This window comes from Trematomus bernacchii, unplaced genomic scaffold, assembly GCF_902827165.1.
Source record: "Trematomus bernacchii unplaced genomic scaffold, fTreBer1.1, whole genome shotgun sequence".
NCBI lineage: Eukaryota > Metazoa > Chordata > Actinopteri > Perciformes > Nototheniidae > Trematomus > Trematomus bernacchii.
The window spans coordinates 9859056-9881626 of record NW_022987582.1 but is presented as its reverse complement, the minus strand read 5'-3'; the positions used below and the strand labels follow the sequence as shown (position 1 = coordinate 9881626).

The following is a 22571-nucleotide window of genomic DNA, read 5'->3' as shown; positions in this document are numbered from 1 at the left end:
CAAAAAACAACAGCAATACTTGAAAACAACAATACAAAATATAGCTATAATGAAACTATTAATAACATTAACTCATCCAGACATGCAACCTTGTGAGTTAAATCCTAAGAGTTGAAACCTGAATGACTCATAGGCCTATATTGATTGATAACAATTGAATAAATGGTTTACGTTATCTTTAAATGACTTTACGGCAACAGTTTGAGGTTAATCTTTAGTGAATATATGTTCATTCTCAAAACCAGATGGTTTATTTGGAAGCGATGTCACTGTATTTCCTACTTTCTCCATGCTGTCTCTTTCTAGCTTGATGCAGCTCGGTTGTGCCACTTGACCAGGATGATGGAAAGAAGATGCTAAGCGCATGCGCACAAATGGAGGCGGATGCAGCAGCACAGCAGTGACAGCAGTGCTACAGCAGCATCGTCAAGTCAGAAACACAAAGAGAAAGAGGAAAAATAGGTATTGCCTTCAAAATAAAACAGAAAAAAGATTAATCAACTGATGGACAAGAAATGTATTGAATAGTGTATGTGCAAAACACAATGGATACCCAAACGTTGTTGCCCACACTTTACAAATGTGTGTTACACAAAAAAGCCACAATTATTTTTGTAATTGTCTCATACAGTACCATTTCACAAACTGTTGCAGTGATTTGGTGACATCAACTGACAGGAAGTTCAAAAGGACCCTGTTGCTTAGCAATGCAATTCCAGTAAAACAGTACATCGAAAACCGTATGGTCTATATAGTTATATTTTATCTGATATTACAAAATCCGAGACAGATATTGGGTTTAACAAAAGTTGGGCTTTTATTTTGAAATACCTGAGCAGAAGCCCGTATCTCACTCGGTCTGTCTTGACATTTGGTCTCTTCTCTTTTGCACCGGCATTCCTCTTGTCCTCTACCGTAACAGCTGTTTGTTTTAATCTATAGGCCTACTTTACACCTTTCCTGTCGGTTTCTCCTGTCACTCGGGGATCAGCAGGGCACAGTGTGCAGTCTTTACGCAGGATTGATGTGCGAGGAGACGCCGACATGCGCATCCCGGACTCCCCTCAGTGATGGTCGGGAGCTCTGTTCATAGGCCCTGCTATCTCTGTCTTATCACTGGAAAAGCGTTAGTGTTTCATGTTTAAATGGTCCGGTGAAATGTGAATTTGGACCACGGAGGGATTCTCAGCGATAAGGCCAAGACTTTTGAAAGATGAAGATTTGGAGCACGGAACATGTTTTCAGGTTGGTTTATTGTTTATAATAATCATATAGCAGGTCTCTCATGTAGGCTATGTTGATGGGACCTTTATTCATATTTACCAAGTTTAAATACATCTGAATTTAATCAGACGTCTGTATGATTCTTCTCAGTATTCCACCTGCTCTTTAGGCTTTTGAATGTAGACAAGTATGAGCATTTATCATCAGGATTCAACCCAAATCACAGCCTTGTCCCAGATAAGGGAAGTCATTATGGGGTGGCTATGTCTCAGGATTTGGAGTTTTTTTTTTTTTTTGCACATGTGATTCAATATTGAGATTATAAAACACATTCCATAGTCAACCATGTCAGTTTATCAAAAGATAGCCAGCCAATTGCAGCCAATAGTGATCATTTACTATATGTGTTCCCCCTTCATGCTACTTGTTCTGTTTTGTGCTCAGTTACCCCTGGGAGACGGTGATCAAGGCTGCCATGAGGAAGTACCCAAACCCCATGAACCCTAACGTGGTGGGGGTGGATGTCCTGGACCGCAGTCTGGACGCAGAGGGACGCCTGCACAGCCACAGACTGCTCAGCACAGAGTGGGGCCTGCCGGGAATCGTGCGAGCGGTCAGTCCCCACAACATTAACATTCAGATGTTTAGAAATATAGAAGTATACAGTCAGAGGCAGACAGAGTCATGCATACATGGAGACAAGACAAAGGTATATGTTAAGTGACTTGTATTATTGTGGGTATAGATACTGGGAACCAACCACACGCAGACGTACGTGCAGGAACACTCCATAGTGGACCCAGAGAAGAAGAAGATGGAGCTGTGCTCAACAAATGTAAGTTCATACTGAAAGCTTTCAAATGTTGAACAAGCTGAACTCACATACATCATAATACACTCAAGTTTGATTTGCTACTTACATCTTCATATACCACGCAGACATACTGTGTGGTACATTGCAATGGCTACTTCATCAATAGTGTGCATTTTATATTCATCATAAATATACCGTGTAAATATACCATAATTACGGAAATGCACTTATCCCCTAGATTACTCTCACCAACCTGATTTCAGTGGATGAGAGGCTTCTTTACAGTCCACACCCAGACAACCCTGACGTGTAAGTACATTGTTAGTTATGCCTTCTTGTTTCAGAGACATTGTGTCTTGCAGGTACGCAGTGTTATTTCAGTTTTTTCATGTCTTACAATAACTCTCTGTCACCTCCTCAGTACCATCCTGACCCAGGAGGCCATCATCACAGTCAAGGGGCTAAGTCTAGGCAGTTACCTAGAGGGGATGATGGCAATGAGAATGTCAGCTAATGCCATAAAGGTAATACAAGCACATTTACATTTGTGCACTTGTTAAATCTTGCTATTTCTGAACTTGGATGTGTGATTTCTTTGCATGCCTTCTAACTGGGACTTTTCTGTCTCTGTACGTTTTTCTGCAGTTCCAATGTGAGTTTTCCGGACATGCAGCTAAAAGTTACACTTTTCAGCACTGTTCACCTGCATATCTATCTCCTCTTTAACCTGCTGTCTCTCTGTGTGGATCTGTAGGGTTGGGATGCTATTGAGTGGATTATTAAGAACTCTGAAAGAGAGAACGTGCCTCTCTGTGACACTTACTAACTCTGGTAACTCTTCTCTTTGCTTTCCTTAGCAGATTATTATAAGCATGGCACTCTTTTATACTCTCTTAAAGCTGGAAATATGTAAACATGTGTCACATAATGCTCCTGTTTGCATACACAGGACAGCAGTTCTGCAGTGCCGAGTACTTTCCCCGCTACACCTCATAGAGCAGGGGATTCTCAGTGCGTCAGGACCCTCTGGAGTTGGTACACATGCAGTGGGAGCTCAGACAGACGGTGTAATGCTGCCAAAGAGGAATGGTTTTTAGAGCTGGAATCAAGGGTCAAATTCTGGCAGGCGTGGCTCAATGAAAACTCAAAACCATCAACTGCTATTCAGATCAAGGCGAGGAGAACAGGACCATTTTCTTTACTGCTGAAAAAACGGAAGGTTTAAAATTCAAGGGCCTCTCAGACATTTATTGGTTAGAATATAATATTCTGACCACATTCTTTTAGCTCTTACGTCATATCTTCATCATATTTTAGAAGAGATACACTTGTTTTAGAAAAAAAGTAATGGTGCACTGACAATATGCAACAATTTTATTTGAATCGATGTTCTTCTGTATGTCCAACACTGGCGACAACTGCTGGAATTCAAATCTGACAGCTTTGTATGTGTTTCAAGAGGCAAACACTGTAGATGATATGTTTGCATGATAGTTGTATTAAAAGAGGAGACCGTGTATTAATGATAGATTGATATTAGCTAGGTAGCAAGCTTTACATTTGCTAATGCAGCTAAGAAATGATGGGAATGTATTATTAACATTGCCTTCTTTATCTGCTATCAAAGCAACAATACAAGGGCACCTTTTTGTTTGAAACATTCTGGGCAAAATGCCTTAAACCAGCAGATTGAGGAAGATGCGCATGACATGTTCAGCTTTATTATAGTTTTTCCAGCCGTCTCTTTTATGCCTTAGCAAGTCGGACACACTTCCAAATGTTGACTTTCTCTATAAAAAGCTACCTACCTACACACCCTCTAAGGAGCAGTACTGTATGTGCAACACTGCTGGAAACACACACTATTACAAATGTCTTTTGTGCTAAAACATATTTCTTTGTAATATAAAAATAACTACATAATATTTGTATACATATCATTTATCTAAAAAGACATGTAACAAGCAGTGAATTGTTATATTGTTGGTACTGTCGTACAAAACGGTTTAATTTGCTTTTTATATTAACTTCAACTGTTGTCCTGCTGAAACAATTAAAACAATTGTTTAAGAAAATGACATGCTTTTTTTTGTTGCTTTAAAGACAATGGAGAGGTCCGCTTGTATTTGAAGGTACTTAGTAATAACAAGTCACATTTCTTTTATAAGTTTATTTAATTATCAAGATCTTTTTTGTACTACTTTGCAGTTTATCATTTGTCCAATAGAGGGCACAATCTAGCTTTCAGAAACAGGCAACACGACAGACCTCTATACAAAAGCTAGTGTACATTTTAAATCGGGATACGAATTGTCCAGCAAAATACTTTAGTGTTGGCTCAGAAATATCATGTGAAATGGAGGCAATGGCACAAGTTAGATTCTTTTTCTTCTTTTTTTTTATTCAACAGAACATGAAGAGAATGCATTGCATAGCATGTACATTATTCCTCACTGCCTGCACAGTAATAGAGGAAAGTCTGGGTAAAATAAACTAATATTACAGAAAAATAAGTTGCTTCAGACAGCCAATTTAAAAGACTTCTGTAAATGAGACATTAGCTGCTGATGATTACAACTAAAAAAAAGCATCAGGATGGGAAAGCAAACAAGAAGATAGCTGTACCTGTTTCAAGTTTCATGATAAGACACATGCCATCGTTATACTGACTACGGTTACAATCTTTGGTAATACTGTACTCAAGCACTGTTGCTATAGCAGTTACATGAGAAAATGAACACAACATTAAAAAAAAACAGTCATATCAAATCTTTATAAAAGTGAAAAACAACTAAAGTTAAATAGAAAATGTGGTGCGTCAACATATCATAGAATCATCAGTCTAATGATCAATAACGGACTCCCATGCTTAATATCTCTTACCGCAGCAACTCAAGATTTACTGTACGTCTCTACGTCCCAGTGCCAGACAGAACAATATTGCAAACTTCCTCAAACGCATTGCATCTTCCCATGTAAGCAGGACACATTTCAAAACAGGTTTGAATAATCTTACTTCCTGTGTTCGAACATTTCAAGGTTTGAAAACCCAACAAAAATTAAAACGAACTCCCAAATTTGGGAAAAACAAGTGCACACATCTGAGGTCAAGAGCTGTGTTTACTTTGGAGGTGTCCTTTGAAAAAGCACAATAAACTAAGACTAAACCCTGACAGCAAAGTGTTCCCTTTATCCTCCATCCACAGGCTACATCTCTTTTCCTCTCCGTCACATTCACTCGCTTTCAACTGGAACTCTCTCAGAGGTCTGCACTCTTTCAAAAACAAAAAAATAAAACTCAATTGCAAAATCGTCCCACTGCCTGAGGCCCCTCCAGCACGCCTCAACAAAATACACATCCAGGAATTCATTGTGCTATAAAACAAAATTGTACATTTCTATGTACAGTATGTACAGTAAGTTCATCTGGATTTTAGGGGGAGGGGTCAGAAGTTAAAAAGGTTGATAAAGCCCTGTGGGGAGAGGGCCATGGTGCAACTGTCAGGGTTGTTGGCTGTGCAGGGATGGTTTGTATCCTAGAAAAAGACAAAAAAAACGATAAATATAACAGGTTTATTTATTCAGTTTCACAAAAAGGTGATATTTTTGTTGCATATCCACTTTGATCAAATGCGAAATAGAAATAAATACTACCTTCCAGAAAAGGATGTGGCAGTGTGTGCAGAAGTGCAGGGTGTCGATGTACTCCTCTCTGTGAGGATAGCAGCGGCTCAGCTTGAAGTACATCTTCTTCCACTCCAGCTGACCTTTGTCTGACACCATCAGGCGCTTTCGGATCTGAAGAAGAAGTAAACACACTTTAAGACACGACCCAAGGAGAGAAAAAGGTTTTAGAAATATCTGCTTTAATGTCAGCTTTCTTGAGAATTTATTTTGAATGCCAATTCACTGCAAGGGCAAAGAGAAACTGCTCAAAAGATGGAGCCTTAAACAATAAGAGTTTTTCCCCTAACACAAATTAAATCTAAAAAGCACTCTAACTTAAAGTAAAGCTTCACTGTAACCTACTATACTTTAGAGTAAAGCCTGAGACTTTGTGCATGTTTTGGGCATTCTTAAAGGTTACTGCAGTGTCAGTATTCAAGCTCAGTCTCCTATTTTAATGCAGAAATGTTTTTATCCTTGTAGAGTCCCTTTAATGTGATTTACAGTGTCAAGTACGTAACCTGGAGGTTATCTGAAGCCTCATTCTCATTCTAAATACATTTCGGTACACCTATTAAGTCCTACATACCTGTCTGTCTGTGAAGTGGTACTGGCAGAGTCTCTTCCACAGGAGCCGGTCCTCGGTGAGGGGCCCCAGCTCGGGGCACACCTGACCCAGGCTGACCAGGTCCCTGCCGTCTGTCAGACGCTGCATGATGTTCAGCTGCAGACTAACAGGCAGGTCAGTCAGACTCATGCCTGTAGACGTGGGCTGCAGGAAACAGGAGGAACAAAAATACATAAATATAATGGACATTTGAAGCTGGCGTTCCTGATATTCTCTTGTTTGTTTGCGTGTATTTTTTACCCTTTTGATCTGGATGTTCTCCAGCTGCAGTAGCCACTGCAGGATGTTCTCCATGCGGTGCAGCCACGTGTTGATGTTCCCCACCAGGACGGATTTGCCCATGTCCTGGACGAGACCACACAGCGAGAAGTAGAGCATCTGCAGCAGCTCCTTGATGGGACGGACGTTCTGCTGGTCATCCAGAACTGAGGAGGAAATCAGAAGATATTTGCCGTAATTCATTAGCTTAAAAACGCGAGTGTTACAGCGAGATGTGTGGCTTCCAAACAGCAAAATATGAATTGAGAGTCATTAAAAAGCACGTTGTTAAAGCAAATGTTTTGAAAGTGGCTGTACAAGGTTCAAGGTTCTTTATTTATCAAACGAACATAGCTACAGTGTAGTTATGTCGATGAAAATCTTGTGTCACAGGCTTCTCCAACAGTGCAACACAAACACTCTTGTCTTGTGGCGTTTATAATATTTGGCCAACAGGTTTCATAACGCCACCTAAACAAGCTGAATCTCTGTTTAGCAGAGGGAACATTTAGTTTATACTGAGGCGCCTGGTGACTGTCAGTGTTTTTCACTGGGCTGTTAAAGCACTAAATTCACTCCTCTGCCTTCTTTACAGGTCATCACGCTCATTTCCTCACTTATTAGTGCAAAATGTAGTACATTTAATCCAACAATAAAGAAAATGGAATGGACTTGAAATTTGCAAGAATTGTGATTTGGAGTAAGAAGTGGGTGCATGTGTGAGTAGTAAGAGCAGGAAATTAAACCCTTCAACACAAACAAGAGAAAAAGAGTTGAGTGACTGTAAAAAGTGGGTAGACGCTCACCTTTCTGAACCACTCTCTCCAGAATATTCATGTAGTTTTTCTGCGCCACTCCGCTGAGCGAGGGCAGCTTGGACTTGGCGATAAGCTCCAGAAGCTAGATCAGAGAAAGAAACAAACAAAACATCAATTTCAACCCGTCAGCTGCAAAGACTCTGTTCCTTCGCCTCCTTACTTAATGTTTGTTATGTAGCATTCTCACAAAAGCACTTGGACTGGTGACAATAATGGCTGTCTAGAACAAATATAGAGCTGCTCCACCTGGTCATTACTCTCAAGTGAAGCTGGCTCCAGCAGGATTCTTGGCTCAGATCACTTTTTATCAGAGTCTGCTGGAAAAGGTGTTGGACAAACGCCCGGGCTGTCAACAACATCAGCCTCAGCAAACAAGCTCTTAATCATTTGACTCCTGATCCTTCTGTCATGTGAATTAGTTGATTTGACAGAATGTATGTGTGTGTGTGTGTGTGTGTGTGTGTGTGTGTGTGTGTGTGTGTGTGTGTGTGTGTGTGTGTGTGTGTGTGTGTGTGTGTGTGTGTGTGTGTGTGTGTGTGTGTGTGTGTGTGTGTGTGTGTGTGTGTGTGTGTGTGTGTGTGTGTGTGTGTGTGTGTGTGTGTGTGTGTGTTGCTGTTGGCTAGCAGACAATATTGGGTTCCAGGGTGGCATGTATGGCATGTTACAGACGATGTGACGTCATGGAGAAACTCAAGTTCCCCCTTGCTCAATTCTCACCGGAACATTTGTCAGCATATCAACATCAACATATTGTGAGGGGCTTTTTGGTGAAATGGAGAGGAGCAGTGGTAGCAGGCAAATAATAAGAGGTAGCACAAACTTCTCATAACTCTTCTTTCCCTCATTCTTTCCAGCTCCATTCCTAAAACCTAATCCTGTGCCCTTCTCCTTTTAGCAGCTCATTGAGTGCTCCTCTCTTTGTAGAGCAGCCGGGCAGAACAATGTGCGTTTCCGTATCTACTTTTAGCCCTGGCTGTTCACTGAACTGCACAGCTTGGCGTGTGGCTCATACTTTTCCAGGGACGCAGCATCAGTATCTTCTAGTAACGATATAACAGCCTTACACGATCATTTTAAGGTTTCTTTCTCCTTGAAATAACCTCCAGGGAAAAGAGGTGCTCTTTTTGTCTCTTTGTGGAAGAACCCGATCCGTGTAACTGAGACGGAGTTAAACAAACCCACAAATGCCATCACACACACAACCAGTGAAGAGCGGTGACCTAGGACAGCGTGTCCAGACTGGACGCTAGTGTTACACAGCCGTATTGTTCTTTGGGCTAACAACACTGCACTGCTCTTATAAGCTTGAACCTGCGGCAAAAAGGTCAATCCAAAGCTTGAGCAGAAAGGAAAACAAATGTCAAACTTTCCTGTGAAAAACTTGGATTACTTGTTGAATGACAAATTATTTTATATTGTGATATCTTGGGAATGTTATAAGACAGATACTCTACACTTGATGGCTGTAGATAACATGATCCCCTTGCACCGTCCTGCCAAAATGGAAAATGGTTATGTCTCGCCTCAAGCAAGCCAGAATTGGTCGATCCCATCACATTCATTAGGAAGACATTTTAATATAAAAAGGAGGCAGAAGTTTATAACTGAGGATCTGATGAGTGAAGAAAGAGCAGGAGAAACACAACAGGACGAGGCCTAGGTCAGACTCTAGTGTGTGTGTGTGTGTGTGTGTGTGTGTGTGTGTGTGTGTGTGTATGTGTCTGTGTGAATCACCTGACAACCACCGGGTCTGGTTTCATAAACCCCTGTCGGGATGTCGCACCTCACTGCACAGCCAGCTGTCACCCCACTCAAAGACCCCCCCCCTCCACTCACATGGGAGCACATGTGGGAGAGCTGCCGTTTGGTTCAGTGTGGTGACACTTTGATGTGGAGGGGAAAAGCTCCAAATTCAACTATAAGGGATTTTCTATTGACATCCCATGATGCAATTACATTATTGATAATGATATAATGAATGCTGATGATGTCTATTCCTACCTTTAGTGGATCAAATTAAATTCAAATAGGAACTCATTCTAAATAAAGCATTTGTTTAATTCTATTTAGGGATGCCAAATGGCTTAAGTGATCATATTACAGACAAATGTCATGCTACGTCACACTTTTGCCCTACAACTAACACACACATTCACACACTCTCTGGCTCGGTATCATCTCCATTAGAGACTCTTGTCTGCAGAACATTGATAAGAGCCAGGCAGAAGCCTACACCCGCTCTTAACCTTAACCTCTTCCCTGCCAATGACTAGCACAAGGGAGAGAAACAGAAATGCACAGAAGAAAACAAAGAGACGAGGACTCACTCTGACGACGTAATTGAATCTCCTCGTGTCCTTGATGGCGCTGCAGAAGTCTAAGCGGTTGAAGGCTTCTCCCAGTGTACAATATCCGTGGCGCTGGGGAAATTCAATTATAAGGGTATTAGATTGCGAGCCTTGGCAGGAGTTATCTCAGCATGTTTACACAAGCAATGAAGATGTGAAAAGTTGAAATGAGTTGATTTGTTACCTCTTTGGTGCTTCCTTTATGAACATAAATCCACTTCTCCCTGTGGAAATCTGAAAGGAATCACAATGTTTATATTAGCGGCCTTCCCTCATTAAGCAGCTTATAAGTACGGTGACAAATGCACACGCACACAACACCAATAACATGCAGAGTCAGTATATTGAATTGGAGTTTAGAAAAGGATGTAAATTAATCATAAACATTGTTATCAGTTACATAACACCCTCATGAGCTTCTCCTGTTAATGTTTTTGGTATATTATAATGACATTCTGTGACTTTTTAGCCCACACATAAATTACAAAATCCTTAAAACAATTAGTTAGACAGTGTGGGCCCTTTCGTTGAGACTCACAGGGGACCTTGGTGTTGTTGTTCATTTGGTCTTTTTTCCTCTTCTTGGCAGCCATGTCGTAGCTGAGAGAGATCAGCAGGTTCTCCTTGTTGAAACACTCCTCCTCCTCGGCTTTGCAGAAGCTGAAAAAAAACAAGGGCACATATTTCATTAAAGGCATAATTTTGTCTCAGTACTCTTTATATGCAGCACTCTTAGTACAGAAGACACAACATCATCAAAACAAGGTATCACATGTGATTAAAAGGTAACTGTAGGTTATGTTAAAGACAGGTTCTTCGTGTTAGTGTAGGCATTAACCAGACGTCTGTTAATCCACTCACTTGTTGTGAGGTTATTAATAGCTCAGTGGCCCAGAATAACAAAGACACTGAGGTTAAGGGTATGGAAACAGCACGAAGGCCTGTTTGTCAGTCACCCTGCCTTTGTTCTTAATGCTGTTTGGACTTCCTCCCCCCCTTCATATTTATCTAACTTAAACAAGTAATGGTGCGTTTAAGAGTTATGTCATCTCAAAACTTTTGTGATGGAGAGAAGACAGCGACATTTCACAGGGTTGCTTTTTTTTTTTTTAGAACCAACCTCTCCACGGAGACATTGTTGTTTTTCTCGTCTGCTGTCGTCTTCTTCCATCCTTCCTCGGTCTTAGTCCAATTCTGACCCGGTGACCTCCAGTCCTGTCCGAGGAAAGGCATCTTGCTTCGATTACTTTGAGCAAAATTAATCTAAAAAATAACAGGAAACAATCGCTGTTTGAGTTTATATGTGTCCCTTCTTGTATGCGATGTGTGTTTCTGGTCTACTGTTTTCATTGCGCAGCTCGTCTTATATCCTCGTCTGAGAACCCGGAAATACACGAGGCCCGCCCACTTTGGAAACTTCCCTGCAACACGTGGCTTTGTTTATGAACTTCAGCGTTGCAAAATCTCTAGAGAGAGCAGCAGAGGTAACAGATCGCTTCATGTCATGGGAAGGGTAGAGACAGAGGACACCTAGAACATGTATTTAGAAGGATAATAAGCTAAACATATTAAATGTCAAATTTAGGAGACAATAATCCTATAATACTGTCAGGTTACTACTTTAAGACCTTCTAAAATGCGAATTTACTTCAGTATTTTCCATTCACGTTACGTTGTACTTTAACTACATTACATTTCAAAGCAATATATTGTACATGTTTTACTATTAATTAAATGTACCCTATGATAGACCATTGGCACAGACATGTAAGAGCTCCCAACTCTTTGTATTTAGATACAAAAGGTCACAGACACACAACACGACAACCAAAAGTCGTGTCTTTGTAGTTTTGGTTGTCTTTGTTTTGTATATTAATACTCATTTTGCATCTCTTTGTAGTTGTGTGTATTCTGTTTATGGTGGTTTTGCATCTCAATTCAGTTTTGTATGTGCCTTTGTGGTAAGCCCTGAATACATTACCCACCATAGACTATAAAGATACCCACACAGGTGTTTTGAGTTATGTGGCTAATTATGCATGCGCAGGTGTTAGCTGTACAAGGCTATGTATGCTAATTGCAGTGATACAGTTGTAACTTGTCCACCAACAAAACTACAAGAGAAGTCCTCCTCCTTTTATTTTGTAGATAAAAAAGCAAAGAAGATTAAACCTGTTGCCGTGCCTCCTGGATGAAGGGGCCATTTTTCATAATGATATGTAAGTACATTTAGCTGATCACATTATGTACTTTTACTAAACATTTTGAATGCAGAACTTCAAGTTGTAACAAAGTATGTTTGCATTGTGGTAATCATTCTTTGCTTACATTTCAATACTTTCAACCAAGTATGTGATTTGACACATCATTTGCAAACCTCTGGATTATATCAATACTCTTTTATTGATAAAAGTAACTATGGTTCAGGAAATGTTTTGCCCAGGCATATTACTACTCCTTTCAGTAACTGTAAATACCTCACAGTTACGTGGCTGTAAAGTCCCCTGATTCTTAGTCACTCCTGCTATTATAAATAGATCAACTTGTCCTTAAAATTCCTCTAGAGTATAAAGTTGCATTGTGAATTATTTAGAAGTTTGCATCTGTCCGCAAAGGGTTTACCATTGTATTTTAATCATCCCAAATCAGCACCAACAGATCTGTGAAGAATAGATCAGGGTATTTAGTTTATTTTGGACGAAGGCATTATAGATAATGTGTAACTAAGTCTGCCCAGGCCACTGGGTCAACTTTTATCAGCTTAATTAAACACATGACATAAACACTGGTGACGCTGTGGAAATGATCAGCAAGAATTGTGTTATTGGATTTGTCAGTAGGAATGATAACAAAGGCATAAAATGCTGGTAACTTCTTATCTTAAAGACACCCTGGATTGATCACTGATGTCATGTCAGAGCTGATTTAAAGAGCTTAAGTTACTTCCTAAAAGTCCTGTAGCACGAGAACCACTTTATTGTGCATGTGTGTGTATCTGAGTCCATGTGTGTGAACAAGTGTGTGCTAACATTTTGGCATTGAGGCAGTGAGAGTGGGTCCTCATAATTCATGACACACTTTACAATCTGCAAAACATGACACTTCTTCCAAGAACCAGCAGGCCAGTGTTTCAGCTCAAGCAGTGCTTGTGTTGGGACACATGGCGTGTGTGTAATCTGACCATGATGGCTAAGTGATGTGTCTTTACAATCCAAGTTTATAACTATAACTATGATAGTTACAAAATTGCTACAAAATTCCATTATTTCAGACATAGGCTCTGTTGATTCCTTTCTTTTAATTCTATTCCCATTTTTCTTTTTTGCTGACACAAAGGATGGGATTAAGCACTTAAAGTGATTCTTCTCAAGCAAAAGTCTAATTCAGTCTCAGTTTTATTGATTTCAATCAAACATGACTGCACTGTTCATTACAGATCCTATGTTGCTAAAGCTTATGGAACAGGTTCATTGGTTGCTTCATGTCCGAGATTTCAATGTAACACTCTGATATATGTAAAAGGTCACAGCTCTGAACTCATTCTGCATGTGCTAATCTGTCAACAAGACGGCTCATTAGAATATGTCAAACGACATTGGGAACATATAATATGACTATATGTACTAATCATGAATATAAATTGCATGCATTGCAGAAGTGAGGCACAATGTTATAGTTCAACATTTCCCTTTGCGGGATACTATGCAAAGCCACAGTGGTGTGTGTAGAAAGTGGACTTACAAGACCAAAAAAGTTATTATGTTTATTAACTGCAGAGGGTATACCCTGATATATAGTGCTGTATATCCCTGGAGTAGGCCAAGTACAAAATGACCTGGAAAGTCCCTGCAAGTGTTTGGTTAGTTGGTGACTGAGAAGGAAGCTATTCCCTAGGGCTCTGAATAGTATCAGTTTAGTTTATGCAGTGAATCACAAACAATGTTGAATCTGAGGTGTCAGTTTTAGCGACCTCAGTGGATGGCAATGTCGATTTGGTGTGGACTGAAATATATCAACAAGTAGAAGGATTGTCATGAAAGTTTGTAGTGAACAGATATTCATGCTTTCCAGAGGATAAACCAAACTGACTTTGGTGATCTCCATCAGGCCAAACTTAAAAATAAATAATAATAATAAATAAAATAAAATGTCTGATATCTATCTGATACAAAACATTGTATATATATTGATGTTTTCAAAACAATGTATCATTTGGCTCTGATGTCCATGACTTCCCATCAGACTCAAATTAACTTAGTTTAGTTGTAAGAAGTAAGATGATGTCCATGGTAAACACCATACAGTACAAGCATGTTCATTGTGAACAGTTTAGAAAAAATATAATTTGCGTTCATTTCTATGTAAATATCCTGATTCATGACCTAACACAAGACCTTAATGTCTAGACCTAATTAATTAATTAATATAATAATATAATAATTTCATACAAATGTCTATAAGATACAATGATGAAGTGTTGATATTTTGACTAGACATATAAACGGCAACTTAGCCGGTTGGCGAAGGGATACAACCACAAGGAAGTTACTAACTGCATTAGGCATCAAATTAGAATGATAGAAGGTTAGTAGTGAATCATCTCTCTGCCCTCCGTCCATGATCCCTGTTTTTGTTTTGATGTTGTGTACAGACAGAACAGCTGTCCTACTCGACCCTCCAAATCTTAATCAGCAACCCACACACTCTCACACAGTCACACACACACCTGTTGCTGCTTCTCCTAGATGAGTTTCATCACTGTCCCAGATTCTCTGTTGTGAAACCCCGCTCATCTGTTTCTCTTGCTCTCTCTAGTCGCCTCTGTATCTGCCAGCTTGTGTGTCAACCGAAAGCACCGCATGCCTCACGTGGTCTACCATTCGCCCTCTTGTTTGTTTCTCAAAATAACATCAGAACACCTATAGTTTTTCCAGTCCCCCACCTTTTCTGACCCTCTCCACCCACTGTCCCCTAGACTCTATTTGCTGGCACTGAGGGACCGAAGTCAGGGACCCCGTGACTTCTTGTTTCAAAGAAATGCACACAGAGTCCTGACTTATACCTCCTGGTCACATTTTGTTTACTTCACAAGATACAGCTGAATTTGCTCTCTAAAGTCATTGATTAATAAAAGTATGCAATTGCTTTAGCTGATGTTGTTGATCCTTACTTTACTAGAGATCTGAACTACCTGCAATTACCATTAAATAAAGGTTTATTTCTATAGATGTCATTTATAGAAGTGTCATACAAAAAATCCCAGTCTTTTAAATTGTGGCTGCATAAACATTAAATCATCAGTGATATTCTGGCTGGCAGGCAACAGAATCTGTCTCCAATTCCTGTCAATCCATGATTTTTCTAAAGCTGTTAGCCAACTGAGACATCTTAGGGTATAGCTGGCTTTAACTTCCAATGGAACATTTGGAGCCTGTTTCAACATGTTTCCTCTTCTAATATTTAAAGCTGTTCTTTGTAAAATGTTACATTTAATATGATCTTCTTTGTGGATAGCAGGAACTTGCCTGGGCATGTGAAGGTCCTGTACAGGAGTATGAGTGGGGTCAAACTGATGACACACACAGGGCACATGTGCTGCTCAGATTGCATTTGCTGTCAACTGACTAAGCAGTGTGAAGACAAACTGCACTGAGAGATGGAGAGAGGCCAAGTGTATGGATAGATTTTTTATTGTGAACATTTATAGAAACCACACCAACATTAAATGTTTGCTATTACTTTTAGCCATAGATTAATCTAGCATATTCAAGTAAATATAGAAGGATTATATCAATAACGGGTCCACAGCAGTAAAAAAAACACTACAGAATATTGTCATTTCTCTAATTGCAGTCTACAGCAACATTTTACAAACATTGATATCACTACATTTTAACCATTATTTATCATTGAAGCAACACATAGTTATAAAAAATCCACCTGACCCAGCAGCATTTTAAGACCTAACAGCTGAGCACAGATTTGACAGTACACAGCCCCTGGATTTAAACATGACAAATTCAATCTCATGATTTAGAGCAGGCTGAAAATAGCAATTTCCACCTTTCTGAAGCCAGACGAGTTGAGACGAGGTGCTGGTGCAGGATAGCTTGTTTTCATATGCTTGGTCATAGAACATTACATTAAAAGATATAAAAAAGATATAAAAAAGATATATTATTTAAAAAAAAATATATATATATATATATATATATATATATATATATATATGTGATAAATATTTTCATTACTTGAGGTATGCTTGTTTTAATGGCTCATTGACTTTTAAATAAGTCCATCACACACGAAAGTAGGAATAGTTCAGAGTATTTTCTCTGCATGATTGACAGTTAAAATGTACTGTTTTCAAATGAATAGCATTAGATAATGACCTCGGCTATGATTTTGCCCATGTCTGTGAGACATGCGTCAGAGTCAGTGAGCCATGGTCAAACAGTTTATACGGTAGCGTCCCCTTAGATGTCCAAGTGTCTGTCTTTGGGTCATAGCAATCAAAATTGTCCAAGTCCTCGATGACATCGTGGCCGTTGATGTGGCGTCCACCCGCGACATAGATTTTGTTGTTGAGAACAGTGGCAGAGTGGTGCATCCTCCTCTCCTTCAGGTTGGCACACTTAATGAACTTGTTGGCCTTGGTGTCGTAGGCAATCATTCTCCTAGTGTATCCTGTGGCAAGAGAGAGATTTATTTAAGAGAGGCGGCACGGGTGGCTCAGGCAAAGCCATGAGGAATTTCTACAATCAGATTCATCAGGAAGAAAATCAATACTAAGGAATTACAGCAGATGAATATTGTCTTTTCCTAGATTCATTTTCTAAGCTGAATTCCTTATCAATGCTATGATCTACCTCCAATGATGTATATTTTATCATCCACAATGGCAGCAGGAGCAGATACATTCTTCACTGTTCTGTTCTCCATCTTAGACCACATGTTCCTGGCAATGTGATACACCTACAGGAGGGGAGGAGAAGCCGGCGGGAAAGGAAATATTTTTAAGGATTGATTGCGAATTGAGAAAATGGTAGCTTCAAACTAATATATAGATAGATAGATAGATAGATAGATAGATTTTGTAATGGAAACAGTGACACAGTGAATGAAGCGCATTGTTTCCCACCTGTATGATTCTGACGGGGTTCTGCATGGCATCCTGTCCTCCAAACACATAGATCCTCTGGTTAGTCGCAGCCACTGCAGGGTACAACACAGCCTCAGGCATGGGTGCCATCGCCTCCCATTGGTTGTACATACTGTTGTACCTGAAATTATTATTGAGACATTTAGTTTAGTTTTTGTTAGAGCATAATTATGGTTAAGATGTCACAAAACCTGAACTTGCAATGACCATTGATATTGGATCAGTGCACAGACTTGCCGATACCTGATCCAGCATTCTAGGCTGTATTGGAAGAATCACTAAAATCAAGTATCGGAATAACTCTAAATTATGGTCCACCTCACCTCTCCACACTGCCTGTCAGTCGACTGTCAGGCCCAAGGCCGCCCAGGACAAAGATGAAGTGGAGGTAGGAGACACTCTGGTGGGCAAATCGCGGCTCCAGCATGGGCTCTACCGTCCGCCACTGGTTGGTCTTGAGGGAAAGGGTGTAGATGGCTTGACTGTACTTTGTTTCTGTGGTTAGACCTCCGATAACGTACAAGACACTGTGGAGGGCCACATAGGATGCTTTGTACAGACGAATGGGCAGCTTGGTGAGGAACTCCCATTTCTCGCTCTTCTCATCAAAGACGAGTGCCTCCCTCGAGGTTTGCTCACTGTTCTTCCTCCCTCCTACCACCACCATGATGTCATGGTAGGAATAGCGCCTTGGTGCCACCCAGAGAGGTTTGAAATCTGTGTCCCCAATGCATTTTGAACTGACAGAAAACATCAGGCGTCTCACAGATTCTATGAGCTCGGTGCAGAGGCTAGAGGACTGGATTAGGGGGTCGTTGGCTATGAATTGGAAGAGGTATGTGGGATGGATGTGGCGAAGGCGAACCTTCTTGAAAAGGTCACTGATGGCACCACGCCTGGATAAAGGATCATGATGGATCCAAGAAACAAGTGTCTCAAAGACCTGCTCTTCCTCTGCACAAAGGCCGTCATCCTCAAGATATCCCATGAGCTCTGGTAAGGAGAGCTCACACAGATCCTCAGATACTGACACATCTGAGAAGCTTTTCATGGCCATCTCCTTTGCTTTGTCTCTCAAACTGTTACAACTCAAGATCTCAGAGAGTCTTATCATGCTCAAACAGTTGTCAGGGCTCAGTTGCTCCTGAAGGAAGCTCGAGCAAGCCTCAAAAAGGCGGCCATATTGCAACATGGATGCCGCTTGCATCAGGGGCAGCACAATATCGATGCTGATACTAATGAGTCCTGTGTAAACATAGTCAACGATACTGCTCAGAATGGTTGATGTGACGCCCTTCAATTCAATCTTGGTCTGCTGTCTCTCTTTGAAGTTGTGGCAGAACATGGCCGTGAAGTAGGGGCTGCTGGAGGCCAGGACGTTACGATGACATGGGATCTCTACATTATCTGAACTCAGAGACACATCGGTCAGGATGTTGTCCTGCCTCAGTCTGTTGAGATGCAGGAGCAGGTTGGACGACTGCTCCTTGTCTTTGTAGTGGAAGACCTTGACTGCTGGTCGGTCCATGCTGTGGAGAAAAAACATGTTGTTATTATCAAATCAGTTGATTTTCAGGCTTTTTTTTCTTCTTTTCTTTTATGTCACATTCGTTAACACAATTTCTAATTCTAGAATGTTTGTCAAATGTTTACTCGCTAAGAAGTCATTTGAGGGCTTGCTGTTGAAAGGATGAATATCAACCATCAGATAAATTAATTGTTGCGTGACTTTAATGTTGGGTAAAATGATAATCACTGGATTCGATTTTTATTTAGGATTACATTTTAATGCAGCAATACAAATATTTCCAGAAAAAGGTCACAACTTTGAAATACATTTTAGAATTGATTATTGCCTTCAATGATTTTAATCCCCCCTAAAAGATAGAGAGCAAGAGCAAGGCTAGTGGAATTGGATTGAATACAGTCCTGCGTCATAAACCAACATTTAGCCTGCAAATATTCATGGGAAACTCTAAATACATAGTTATTTAATGCCTTTGGGCAGATGTGCAAAATGCATAGTATTTTTGCTAATAGGGCCTACAGGGCGCCGGTCTGATTCTATTGGAGACTAATTGTCAAAGTAGATTATGGCCGTAGCCCCCCCAAAACTATTTCTGTTGCAGGACTGTCATTAAACATCATGCGATGCTTCTAGGAAGCCTGGAAAATGATTTTCAAATGTTTTTTATTTTGGCTTTGAAACTGGATGAATGTGAATCCAGGTGTTCCCTTTGTCACACGCGTTATAAATATAATGAATGCAAAATGTAAAAATGTACATAAATAAATGTAGGAGTAACCATTTATAAGCAACATAATCCAAACTATCATTTTGAACACACATAAAATGGTACCTTCAAATGCGAATTAAGTTTAAATAAACCTTTTTTTGATGTACATCACATTTATTCAGAGCAATGCCAAAATCATATAACAAAGAAAACACATTCAAGCTCCTGGCAGGTAATGAAGCCTTACATCTCTTACCTGTTCTTCTTCTCTCTTTATTGTTTTCTGGGTGTCCCACTGTGCAAGATCTCAGCAGAATATCTGATGCCTTGACATTTTCCTGTATACTTCTTCCCCTTGCTCCCGTGTTGTTGCTGTGTGTCTGTATGATCCAAAGGGGGCTGTCTCTTTGTAGGAGCGTACTGCGTAACGGTTGTTTGTTATGATCCTTTCCACGAGGCCACTGTGTACATTCCTCCCCTAAAAATAGACCCGTTCTTTGGAAACACGGTTGCAGACTCACATGTTTTCTTAGTATATGTCTGACTCCCGCACTATTCCTTCTTTCTATTTATCTCAGTTTCTTTCCCTCTATCTCTATTATCATATAGCCTATCTCTAAAACATTTTTAACAGGATTAACTTACTGCAGAAGAAACATAAACACAGAGGTAGCCACCACATTACTTACTGCCCATGACCATTGGCATCACAACAAAGTCCCCATGAGCGCAGTGAATATGTCTAAGAAAACATTGTTGTTGTTGATCCGTTGAGCATAAAGAAATGTACTTTAAACAACAACAACAGCTGCTGGTGTGTCCTTTCTTTGAACTTTTCTTTTTTTTTTCATACGTCCTGAAACAGAATATTTATTTTTACTTAAACACATTTTCAAGTGCAAACCATTGCCAGTTCGTTTAAGCTGGAGAATACTCAAATACTGTGGATCGTTTCATAAAGGCACATTGAAATGCTACACAAACACAGTGCATTTTCAATCATCACAAAGTGTGACATGTTTTTCTTGTACTCAGACTTGTTTACAGAGTTTCAAATCAGACATAAATAGCTCCCTTATATTCAACGATCACTAGACTTTAATGTCGATTGCACAACACAAAATCAGCAGCTTAGACCATAAATGACTTGTGCTTCTATGTGGACAGCTCATCATGTTGTTGTTTGAGGGCTACACTGCAGCACACACATGCAATACAACTCAGAAATTACCAAATGGCATGCATGAGGATTACATTAAAGAGAACTTTGTAAGTGCACCACAATAACTCCTCATGTGACACGGTAACCAGAAGTCACAAGCAGTCAAAAACAAATAGCACCATCTGGTGTTCAGTCCACAAAAGGTCCAGTTTGGCAAAACCTGGTTCCTTTTCTTATGTACTCCCTGCCAGTTTAGTTTGTGGTCAGTGGTTTGTTTAAAGCAGGGGTGTCAAACTCAAGGCCCGCGGGCCAAATCCGGCCCGGGACCTCATTTTATGTGGCCCGCAAAAGCTTGCAAAGAATATAATATAGGCTACGATACAATTGGTGTAATTGTTGAATATTTGCTTTGAATTATTTGCCCTAGACTTCTGCTTTCAGACGTATTTTTTTATGAAGTTATTACCAGAACTGATAATAATGCAATGCAGAGCCAATCATTTTATATAATACATTATTTAATATATATTATATATTTATATATGTATATTTATATAGTCTTAAAGTTACAACCGGCCCTTTGAGTGCAACCATAATGCTAATGTGGCCCGCGATGAAATTTAGTTGGACACCCATGGTTTAAAGGTTAGATACACACTAAACAGGCTAAATTGTAAGGTAGTAAGTTGTTCTGTTTAATTAAAATTAGGACCTCCTGTTGTATAAACCCTTCATGCGTGATATTGACATTCAAACTATCTCATCGATCTGCATATTGGAGGGCAAACAGTTAACTTGTTTGCCCAGAGGACAGCATGGAGGGCCACAGTCATTTTATAGCACGCACTCTCATATTCAAAGCCTTGATTGCATCCTTTAAAGTTAAGCACATTGTCTGCTATCTCTGTTCCTTCACCTTGGCAGGAAGGACTCATTAATGTCTGCCTTTAGGCAACAACTTATATTAAAAGTTAAGGCACTGGCACACAGTGTGCAGCAGAGCATTTACATGCAGCAGCGTTACTGTCGCCACCCGCCTGTGTCTTCATATCACCAAATGATTATCTTCTCATAAGCACATGGTCTAATAGAGCCGATACCCAGGGGATTTAGATCCCACTGATTAGTATTGTGTGTGTGTGTGTGTGTGTGTGTGTGTGTGTGTGTGTGTGTGGTGTGTGTTGTGTTGTGTGTGTGTGTGTGTGTGTGTGTGTGTGTGTGTGTGTGTGTGTGTGTGTGTGTGTGTGTGTGTGTGTGTGTGTGTGTGTGTGTGTGTGTGTGTGTGTGTGTGTGTGTGTGTGTGTGTGTGTGTGTGTGTGTGTGTGTGTGTGTGTGTGTGTGTGTGTGTGTGTGTGTGTGTGTGTGTGTGTGTGTGTGTGTGTGTGTGTGTGTGTGTGTGTGTGTGTGTGTGTGTACAGACTGCTCTCCATGGTCAAATAAAAGACAATTTGAAAGCAACATGGACAGTGAGTTCACATTGAGTTTACTTCCTGTTCTGTGCTTAACTTCATTTGAATTGTTCTCTTTTATATACTCTAACTTATTTTGTCTTCGATGTGGAGCCTTTTATTTATTTTTACAATTTGTCAGTATTCATTTCACTGTTCTGTGATAGGCTAAAGACAACCTAGGGGAAATGAGAGCACCCATCCCTATATTGGTAATGATTTCCTTTCATCTCTGTTTGTTCAATTAAGGCCTTTTTTATTGCCTCATTGTGAAAGTGAATGAAGCCCTTTGCATCAGTGCTACTTGCTTTTCCACCAGGGAAGAGTTAAACGCCAGCACAATAACCTGCCTTTTCTGTTTAAATGAGGATGGTACCTGTTTCTATTACTCAATTGTAAGTTTCCTCCTGACTGCCTTTCTTCTTGGTTTGGTCTGAACTTTAGTAGTTTGTCACTTTGTCTTGTCGGTTTAGATAACTCGCTTTGGCCCCCGGGGGCACCCACTCTGCACTTGACTAAGTTTGCTGAGACTTTCAGTCAAAACAAGCCTCGCTTCCACAGCAGAGTCAAAAAGGACTATAGCCAGCACTTGGATCTGTGAAAATAAATAAATAATGATTCTTACAGTGCCAATGGGAATAGTTGGTTATCTGAGCTAAGGTCATTATTAAGCTTTATAAAGTCTTAACATTGAGCCATTAATGACCCCATCGGGTCTTGTATAGCCCTTAAAGTTTTGATCCTGAAGATTCTTGTTCTTGTATTTGGTTTTTAAGGGGACCCCTGTAGTATAGTAGTGTTGTTTG

The 22571-nt window shown here is 40.1% G+C and overlaps 3 protein-coding genes across 4 annotated transcripts; 1 reads left to right on the top strand and 2 right to left on the bottom strand.

The window, feature by feature from the left end:
- Positions 1-898: 898 nt before the first annotated feature.
- Positions 899-3557, top strand: prelid3a (PRELI domain containing 3A). Of its 2 annotated transcripts, XM_034127678.1 has the most exons (7): positions 899-1245; positions 1669-1837; positions 1970-2059; positions 2277-2347; positions 2460-2562; positions 2793-2869; positions 2988-3266. In XM_034127678.1, exons 1-6 carry the CDS (start codon positions 1214-1216, stop codon positions 2862-2864), a joined length of 537 nt encoding a protein of 178 aa, XP_033983569.1. In that variant the 5' UTR covers positions 899-1213; the 3' UTR covers positions 2865-2869; positions 2988-3266. The 2 variants fall into 2 exon arrangements, with proteins under 2 accessions (XP_033983569.1, XP_033983568.1); XM_034127677.1 differs by lacking the exon at positions 2793-2869 and having other exon boundaries at positions 2988-3557.
- An 861-nt stretch (positions 3558-4418) lies between these two features.
- Positions 4419-11099, bottom strand: fbxo32 (F-box protein 32). Its single transcript, XM_034127676.1, has 9 exons — positions 10877-11099; positions 10295-10416; positions 9941-9990; positions 9736-9828; positions 7397-7490; positions 6573-6757; positions 6294-6476; positions 5693-5836; positions 4419-5574 (listed from the first exon to the last, which is right to left on the bottom strand). The coding sequence occupies exons 1-9, from the start codon at positions 10987-10989 to the stop codon at positions 5485-5487; spliced, it is 1074 nt and encodes a 357-aa protein (XP_033983567.1). The 5' UTR covers positions 10990-11099; the 3' UTR covers positions 4419-5484.
- A 4924-nt stretch (positions 11100-16023) lies between these two features.
- LOC117480610 (kelch-like protein 38) lies at positions 16024-19496 on the bottom strand. The gene is made up of 5 exons (XM_034127983.1): positions 19412-19496; positions 17242-18447; positions 16898-17039; positions 16626-16731; positions 16024-16443 (listed from the first exon to the last, which is right to left on the bottom strand). The coding sequence occupies exons 2-5, from the start codon at positions 18444-18446 to the stop codon at positions 16154-16156; spliced, it is 1743 nt and encodes a 580-aa protein (XP_033983874.1). The 5' UTR covers position 18447; positions 19412-19496; the 3' UTR covers positions 16024-16153.
- Between the last annotated feature and the right edge of the window lie 3075 nt (positions 19497-22571).

Excerpts from the sequence above, each read along its gene's own strand:
- prelid3a (XM_034127677.1), top strand. The coding sequence starts at position 1,214 with ATGAAGATTTGGAGCACGGAACATGTTTTCAG. Across the intron at positions 2,348-2,459 it reads CACCCAGACAACCCTGACGT|TACCATCCTGACCCAGGAGG; the intron begins GTAAGTACATTG and ends TCACCTCCTCAG. Across the intron at positions 2,563-2,987 it reads TGTCAGCTAATGCCATAAAG|GACAGCAGTTCTGCAGTGCC; the intron begins GTAATACAAGCA and ends TTGCATACACAG.
- fbxo32 (XM_034127676.1), bottom strand. The coding sequence starts at position 10,989 with ATGCCTTTCCTCGGACAGGACTGGAGGTCACCGGGTCAGAATTGGACT. Across the intron at positions 7,491-9,735 it reads GATTCAATTACGTCGTCAGA|CTTCTGGAGCTTATCGCCAA; the intron begins GTGAGTCCTCGT and ends TCTCTGATCTAG. Across the intron at positions 6,758-7,396 it reads GGAGAGAGTGGTTCAGAAAG|TTCTGGATGACCAGCAGAAC; the intron begins GTGAGCGTCTAC and ends TTTCCTCCTCAG.
- LOC117480610 (XM_034127983.1), bottom strand. The coding sequence starts at position 18,446 with ATGGACCGACCAGCAGTCAAGGTCTTCCACTACAAAGACAAGGAGCAG. Across the intron at positions 17,040-17,241 it reads CTGACAGGCAGTGTGGAGAG|GTACAACAGTATGTACAACC; the intron begins GTGAGGTGGACC and ends TAATAATTTCAG. Across the intron at positions 16,732-16,897 it reads ACCCCGTCAGAATCATACAG|GTGTATCACATTGCCAGGAA; the intron begins GTGGGAAACAAT and ends CCCCTCCTGTAG.